The sequence below is a fragment of the Prunus dulcis genome, chromosome 2, assembly GCF_902201215.1.
Source record: "Prunus dulcis chromosome 2, ALMONDv2, whole genome shotgun sequence".
In the NCBI taxonomy this organism is placed as follows: Eukaryota; Viridiplantae; Streptophyta; class Magnoliopsida; order Rosales; family Rosaceae; genus Prunus; species Prunus dulcis.
The window spans coordinates 25451370-25460173 of NC_047651.1; the positions used below are offsets into that span (position 1 = coordinate 25451370).

Here is an 8804-nt window from a genome sequence, read left to right on the forward strand (position 1 = left end):
CAGTAGACTAGTTATCTAGCTCTCTATTTTGAAGAACTCCATATTTGAGTTTGGTGGCTCTCTACATTCGGAGAGGAGGAGAGAAATTGAGGGTTCTCCATTTCTTCATCTTCTCTCTCCCTAGGCACAACCCTCTCTTACCTCTTTCTAATTTTTTTTAATGAGCTTTTAATTTAGAGAGGAGGAGAGAGAAATAGTAAAATATTAGAGATTGGTCAAAGTGTAGATTAGCTAAAATAGTAAGTAGTTTGCTATAATGGCTTTCTAACTATTTTAGCTAAAATTTGACTAAAATTTAGCAACTCTCTTGGAGATGCTCTTAGTGTTACATTGAGAATTTGAGATATAACAAATATCCGTTAATATTCTGAATATTTCTTTCCGATTTCCATCCACCAAAATATTGTCTTGCTAATGACTGCCTACGGTTCTGTTACCAAAAGGGAATATTGATGAATTTAATTACCAGGGATGCATTGATTAACCAAATGAGACTAAACACCCGATAAAAAAGGAAATCACGAAGATATACGTCTTCATCGTCTCTCTATTTCAATAAACAGCAGAATTCCATCAAAGAAATGACGATAATGAAAACATCAGGCTCACAGTTCATACATAGCATGGAGAATTTTTATCAAACCGAGGGGTTTATTTTCTCCAACGCTAATTCATAAAGTAAGATACAGGATGCTTGTTACATGACGTATCATCACAGCAACAGGAGATCTTGTCCTTTCCACCGCCCATGTACATAACTCGCGACAATCCCGTATCAAAGTTGCAACTCAGCAAGAATAGCAAGTCATTGTAGCACAATAAGATCATAAATTTCTAAGCTTTACAAGGTGCCATGAGAAAATTTATCTTCTTTTCCATATCGAATGGATCAAATGGAGATAGCATGCGAGATGAGTGATCATGAAGTCTCCTGAAGCCTGTATATAGTGATCTCTTGCTGCTTGAAATACCGTCTGTCCTCTTCATCAACCAGAACAAGATTCAAATAATACTTCACGCTGAATTTGTTATTGATGTTGCGATGTGTTGGTGTCAGTTCGTAAGGGCTAAGAAACAATCTAATGGGAATTGATTCACCTGAAAAATTCAAGTACGTGAATGTAAGCCATTCATCCATGGACAGTTGAAGAAATGCAGCAAGTTTAGGAAATAATAAACTGTTTTCCAGAAACTTCAATCACATCTTACCTGACCATCCCCATTGAAATTACAAATTTCATCAAAAAATTTCAAATGTCATATATTTTTTAATTGCACTTACAAGCATGGTTACGTTGCAGCCATCAATCACCTGTATCAGCATTATTCCAAACATATAAGAAAGCAGAAGAGTTATAGGCATATACCTCTGACTGGAGCACCATCCATCAACTCAAACTTAGCAAGTGTCTCTGTCTCAACGTGGGTACTAGGCCCCGACCCTGTTGACTCTCGACGCCTGATCTCCAGATCCATATTCTTTATTTTGATTCTTACAAGAAGGAAGTATATCTTGCCAATAATAACATCTTTCAAATGGTACCTGTTCAACACACCAATAATTAGAGCCAAATTGTTCTCTGTTGTTTTAACTAGATAGACATATCATATTTCGGATTTATTACACTCTAGGCATGAAGTTCTCCTTGTACAAACCCACCCTAGACAAGTATGCTCAGGCTATGGTTGGAAAGGCAATGAAACTCAACATTCAGAAACAACCATTGTTTCCGGATTTCATCTCGGGCATGTAAACCAGTAACAATAAACAGACAGCCCTGGTCATGAAATAGCTTTTAACTTACTTGCTCTTGTTGTACTCAAACTCAATATGCAGACAATCCTCGATTCCCACTTCCATCTGCAAAGACAATAAAATTATAAGAAAGATTCATTCAGGGAGGATTAACAATGGGGCTAGCTGTTGCAGCACAGTAGATAGATGCAACGTAAAATGGAATAAAACTGTTGGGTGAATGGAATCAAACTTTTTTTATAATTGATAAGCAGTTCTTATTTGATACTACATTCCTTATTCCTATGAATGATAACCATGTTGTCATGGTCATCAAAGAGTAGAATATTGTCTCACCTTGATGCTATTGTTAATAGAAGGAGGTGGGGAATAGTTGCGAACCTGAAGCACAGAATGAAATCAACATAAACTATGAGAATGCTAGCTAAGTAATGGTTGTCAACGCATGCTGAACAATAATGTTCACAAATTCTGGTAGAGAGAGAGAGAGAGAGTACCACAAAATCCTGGTATTCCACAATGCTACCAGCATAACCACGACTAACTGTCACTTTCAGAACATACCTAGAGAGAGCACATTTACAATATTTCATAGCATGAACTATTATTACTATCAACATCATGTTTTCCATCTACACTAGTGTTGTACATAACCATGTCTAAAAGGTAATCAGGCATTCTGAACAATTCGATCTTTCATGAATCTAGAATATACTTAATTTTAAAAGATAAAGGTAAAATGAAAAGGAAATATATTTAATGTTATTAGACCTACCTAAGTCTCACATTCACCCCGTTGTAAGTCTCATATGGCATTTCAACTGTAGAAAACTCAAAAGGATATGTTTTCTTCTCATATAACTCTCCAGGAACATCAAGTTCACGAACTGTTGACAAGAGCAATACAATTAGAGCATCCAAGAAGAAGTTGGAGTGGAAAAATTGCAAATTTAAAGCCAATTAAATGGAACACAGAACTTTTCTTTTTTCAGTAAAATGATAAATAGGCAGGTTATACTGATGGATATCATATTAAAATTTGGAAGCTCAAAATGATAGTTACTTTTTTCTTTGTTACTTTCTAACGGAAAGGGATTGGTGATTAAAAACAAGGAACCAAAATCAGTACTTGAAAAAATGAGTAGAAACTGTCCAAAGCTAACGGAGTGAAGACAAAACATACTCACCGAGGGAAGTAAAGTCATAAAAGTTGCCTCTGTCAAAGTACATCTCTGCAACATGAATTAAGTTTTATTAGAGTGCTCGTTTTAAGGGGTAAGAAACAATAGTCCTAGGAACTGTTATTGACCAGGAAGTAAGGAACAACATTTACAGGCAGGAGCTGGTAGATTAGCATGTAATCATCCAAAAAACAAATCTCATACTATTATTTTCACATTGAAACTTGTTAGCCCAAATCATGACAAATGTAGCACAACAAATTATCAACAGAAAAGAAAAAAAAAATACCGATTTGCCCGAGGAGCTCAACTTTGACTCCATTGTGTTCAACCTTCTTCCCTTGAATTGGTTCTATAGAAATCTGAAAACGACAAGGAAAGAAGATCTCTAAATAGATGATCTTTATTGGCTAAGGCTAAATCAATTTCCAAAATGTTTACCTTTGCATACTATAATGCTTAACATTTAAAACAATGTGATCAAACAATATACCTTCCCAGAAATGTTTTCTTGACTTTGAAAAAGTGGGACCAACACTGCTTGGCCACTTTCCTTCTTTAAGGGGACCTGCAGAAACAGATCATAGATTAGGGGAAAAAGCAAATTGAACTTACCAATTCTCGTGTAATTGCACTTGGGATAATAAATTTAAATTTAATAATTCCACGGATGAAAAACAAAATCATCAACATATAGGTGGCATCCATAATTTGTTTTTCTAATTTATTCTTTACAGATAGATTACCTGCTTCCGAGTTTTTGCATCAGAAAATGTGATTGAAATGTTGCAGGATGGTTTGAATGCTCCGATTAAGTAATTCTGAGACAAATTGGAAATGCGCCAAATCAATACTATGAAGGTTTCATGGCAATTATACCCAGACAAACCACAAGAACACAATGACTGCAGTAACAGTAAGCTGTTCATGAAACCTTACCATACTGATCAGGATAAAAACCCAGTTCCTAAAAGCTCACTCAACAGACCTGCAAAATTCAATGTGAAAAAATCATCTACATACACATTGCAAAGCATACCCTCTTGCTAATTACCAAATACCAAAGTTCTGGCTTCCTTAAAAACCCACGCCTTGCAACTAGAATAAACTTCAAAACTAATAGTCGTGAACTCATACACAGGCTGTGTACTTACANGTGGATGAAAAAGTATCTGTTTATGCACAACATATTTGTTAGAAGCTTTGAAAATCATAATTCACCCACTTAATCAAACAATTTAGAAAGCTAAAAAGCCAATGCATGCCTCGTCGACCACAACAGCTAAAATGCACAACCACCTAATATTTCCAATCTCAAATTTTGTATACCCTACAACTCCTAGATAAAAATAAATTCTAAATTGAACTACATAGATATATAATCGGTTCTATATAGACATAAAATGTGGATTAATTGAGATCAAATTCAATCGAACACCAGCTTAAATCAGAGAAAAGCGGTAATTTATACAAGAAATATTTTGAATACGGAGGTGGAGACTTATGAATTTGCTGTACCTTATGACGAGAAACAAAGAGATCGGCGAGAGCTGTGAATTGGGGGTTTAGGGCTGACAGAAAAGAAGAGCAAACTACTCTCCTTGATCGACAGTTGGGAATGAGACTCGAAGTCTATTGCTTTCTTCTTCAAAAAAAAGAAAGAAGGAAAGCTCGGTCTCACGTGTGAGCACGTGACCGAAGCTTTGGCCTTTTTTTTTTTCTTTTTTTTTTCTTTTTTTTTTCTTTTTTTCCATTTGGCATTTTATACGTTTGAAGGGGAGGCTTTTATTGGCATAAATAAATAAATAAAAGGAGGAGGCTTTTAGAAGTAAATTAATGCATATTATATGACATATATACTTACATATAATATGCATTAATTATTTAGTTTCTGATTACTTGGTGAATACTAGAGTTAGAGTTATTATATTCTAGTTTATCTGAAGAAAAATAAAAAAGGAAATATAAGTTTGAGAGGATGTTCAATTGGCACATCATGCCATTCGGGTTTGGCATTCTATAAGTATTTATTTGTGTTACAAGATTTATTTTCATATTTAATACAAATATGTTCGTGGCAAGCACTTTTTGTTTTAACAACAATTATCGTAAGAGGTTTGTAGCTGAAGTAATTAAGAGCGTTTATCCCTACACATTAGGTGTTTTGTTCGAACCCCTTATCCTTTAATATCGCTTATATCAAATTAATTGTCTTTCCGGTCAATAAAATAAAAGTAAATCCCACCCTCTCCATTTAATCAAAATTATGCCAAGTTGACTTTCAATTTGTGAGTTTGAGTTGATGGACTTTAGACTAATTCAACTTTATAGAATTAAAATAAGTTGATCAATAGGCAAAGGATTTGAAAACAATGCAATTCATACGGTTAATTTGTCATGTCGATTATTCCAATAAAGTAAGCATGGAAGCAACTTGAAAAGAAAATCAGGTGTCTTATTGATCTATTTTTAACCTTTGGACAAGTTGTAATTTGCTTAAAAATCTTACATGGTTCATAAAAATTTCCAAATTTTTTGGAACATTCAGCTTATGACAAGCAAAATAATAACTTCGATATTTTGTCAAAATTGTTGGGCGCACCAAGAATATGGATCACCTTCCGAAATAGGGGTCAAAAACACGAGCTTCAGCCAATTCAAATCAAAATTTACAGTCTGACTTTCAAGTGCTACAAGTCATTGTTGATTAAGGCTTCTTGAATTGAGAAAAATAATATCATATGGAAGAAATAAATAAAAATTTATCGTAACGAGGTTATTTTACAAGGCACTAAAAATTTGAAAGAAAAAAAAAACAATTGAAATTTACAGATTCACCCTTTCACGGCGTGAAGCGAACCGTCCTTATCCGCGGAACTAGAATCTAACGGCTCTTCTTTTCTCCTACTCCCCAATCTCAGAAGCCCATATAATTTCCTGAACTCCCTCACCGTGTGAACACTTTCCCTGCAAAACACGGCCCCGGGTTCACCCGACTCGTCCACGGACCGACCCGACGAACTATTCGTCAATGCCTGCGCAACTTTGTTCACTCCCTTAACACTCTCCGCATTGGTCTGCAAGGCCGAAATAACCGATTTCAAGGCCCGACTCGGCGAGCTCCGATTAGAAATCATAATCTCTCCGATCTCCGCCGGGCTCAAACTCCCTCCGCTTTGGAAAATTTCCTCCACCTGAGGGAACAGCTTGTGTTCTTTGACCCCCAAGTAAGTACTGGCCAAGCTCTTAAAAGCTGAAAAATCGCAGAGGGGAAATTGGATATGGACATCGACCCGACCCGGCCTCATAACCAGTTGGTCCACCTGATCCTTTCCGTTCATCGTAAACACCAACACTCGCTCTTCGCCGCAGCTTGATACAATCCCGTCCATAAAGTTCAACAGCCCCGACAAGCTCACAGACGTCGATTTATCCATCAAGAAACGGTCGAGATCCTCCACCACGATCAGCGACTTGGACGTCGTTTGGAGCAAGAGCATTTTCAGATCAGAATCGTCGTAGACCTTGGACATGTCGATGTCGTACACGTCGTAGCTCAAGAACCTGGCCATGGCGGCGATGAAGCTGGTTTTTCCGGTACCGGAGGGGCCGTAGAGTAAAAAACTCCGCTTCCAAACACGGCCTAGTCTGTGATAATACTGCTTGGATTTCAAGAAGTTCTCGAGGTCGGACCGGACCTTGTTCTTCAACTCGGCGTCCATCACGACGGTGTCGAAGGTGGCCGGGTGAGTGAAGGGAACCGATCTCCACCGTTCATTTTCGGTGGAGAGGTTCATGTAGAGTTTGATCTCCTTGTTTCGCTGCTCGACCTCGTCGGCGACGGTGAGGATGTGCTGAAAGTACTGACGGAACACTCTGCGTTTGTCGGACTTGTTGATTTTCAAGACGAAGGACCTGATTCCATCGGGCTGGGATGATTTCTGGTTGGTCCAGGAGACCTTGGCGCTAAAGAAGGTGTCGTGGACGACGGAGTGATTGGCGTCGTGCTGGAAGAAGATGTCGTTGGACTTGGAGCCGGAGAAGAGGTTGGTGAAGTCGGAGTCTTCAATGGAAGGGAGGGAGTTGAGGTAGAGGGAGATCTTGCGGTAGAGTTGGTTTTCTTGGAAATGCCCGTTGAATTGCGGGATTTTGTAGAATTGGTACACGTGGAAGCGGTCTATCAAGGATTGCCATGATTTGATAAATATTTGAAGCAGAGATGTTTTGGACAAGAATCTAAGAACCAAAACCAGAGAAATGAATATGAGCAAGAAATAAAAGAATCCCGCGAACCCAACCATGATGAAGGAATGTTAACCCAGAAAATTGAGAGTGGAGAGGGTTGGGTATTTGGGTATTTGGGTGGGTTGAGATTAATTTGATGAAACCAAAGAAGGAGACTGTGGAGTGGAAAAGGAATGAGGGTGGGGGTGGATTTAACGGGGGGAATATGGAGACGGCTCAAGCCGGCATATTAATGGGTCAATCAAAAGGAGCTGCTACTCCAATGTCAATGGGTTGTATCTGTGTTGGCTGTGAAATGACGACCAGAATGACTATTGTTCATCCATGGACCCAGTCTTATTGATTATTATTATGAGTTTAGATGATTGAATAATAAATTATAGGACTATTCACATGTGCCCATTTTAATTCCATTCTATTGACCCAACCCAACCAAATTGGCCCTAGATTTTGACAAACGGCGCTGGATTTGTTGGGAATTCATTGTTGCTTTTTTTAAAGATAGTGGTCGTGCCATAATAATCACGTAATGGTTATTTGCCTTTTACGTTTATTATTATAAACGACCCCCCAAAACATGAGTCAAGTACTGTTATATTATAAACGGGCAAATTAATATTGAGAGGGGAAACGATAATTAATATCCTGGTTCTGAGAGGTTCAGGTACTGATGAATTATTATTATTTTTAAGTAGAAGCGATTAGGAAAAGGATTTACACGAACATTTATTGAGTTGTTTGGAGATTTCGAATTTCTGTCCACAGATGCAAGTGAAAGAGCTCAACAACCAACTGAGTTATACCCATAGATGAAATTTTATTAAATTTGATGTCGGGGGTGCTGCCTGCCTGCCTAAAGCCACGAAAAGGCAGAGTTAGATGCTCCTGTGCAGCCTTTTGTGAATTCTGCATGTTATAGTTGTGACTTTAATGTCGCAGAGCTCACTTGTTTAGCACATACATGAAAAGGGAAAAGAAAAGAGAGAGATCCAAAGCCAAAGGAAGTTGTCGTATTCTTCCTAAGTTCCTAGCTGCTGCAGCTCCTGCATGCTGATTTTGAACTAGTAAACAGACCTTTCAATTCAAGGCTTCATCTCATATGTGTTGGCTGTGTCAGTGTCAACAACACAGAAATCTGTGAGAGAAGCGAGCGCAACCAGTCAAATGTGGTTTTGCTCGCCAACTACGACCTGGTTTGGTTTACTTATAAATTAATCTTCATATTCAACATGCATGTCCTTAATTATTTAGTTGTCAAAGACTGAAGCCTCTACGTGAGCGAGTCAGTGGGAATAACTAATGCCATGCCAAGGGTTTATTTAATGATTAAGAAATGGACATCCTTGTACAACACTGGCCCGGAATTTACGAGTGCCAAAGCCACTGCTAGCGTCGTGTTTTTTTTTTTTTTTTTTTTTTTTTTTTTTTTTGGACAGTAAGTAATGTACTCAACTTATATTTTTAAAAATAATAATAAAATTGAGACTTAAGAACGCAACAAGTTGTTGATTGGGACGTCTCACTTTGCTGAAATTTGTGGCCACAATAATTTACATCAACAGTTTCTGACGGACATGACTTGTTTTTGGAGGAAAACCCTAAAATTTATGTCATGCCTGTTT

General features: G+C 37.7%; 2 protein-coding genes across 2 annotated transcripts; both read right to left on the minus strand.

Annotated features, from left to right (window-relative positions):
• Window positions 1-506: 506 nt before the first annotated feature.
• Window positions 507-4586, minus strand: LOC117619740 (vacuolar protein sorting-associated protein 26A). The gene is made up of 12 exons (XM_034349756.1): window positions 4456-4586; window positions 3877-3925; window positions 3684-3758; window positions 3431-3505; window positions 3227-3299; window positions 2944-2988; window positions 2532-2643; window positions 2254-2320; window positions 2093-2137; window positions 1806-1861; window positions 1368-1543; window positions 507-1098 (listed from the first exon to the last, which is right to left on the minus strand). Exons 2-12 carry the CDS (start codon window positions 3877-3879, stop codon window positions 920-922), a joined length of 906 nt encoding a protein of 301 aa, XP_034205647.1. The 5' UTR covers window positions 3880-3925; window positions 4456-4586; the 3' UTR covers window positions 507-919.
• A 1088-nt stretch (window positions 4587-5674) lies between these two features.
• LOC117617105 (AAA-ATPase At2g46620-like) lies at window positions 5675-7481 on the minus strand. Its single transcript, XM_034346363.1, has one exon. It carries the CDS (start codon window positions 7236-7238, stop codon window positions 5772-5774), a length of 1467 nt encoding a protein of 488 aa, XP_034202254.1. The 5' UTR covers window positions 7239-7481; the 3' UTR covers window positions 5675-5771.
• Window positions 7482-8804: the final 1323 nt, after the last annotated feature.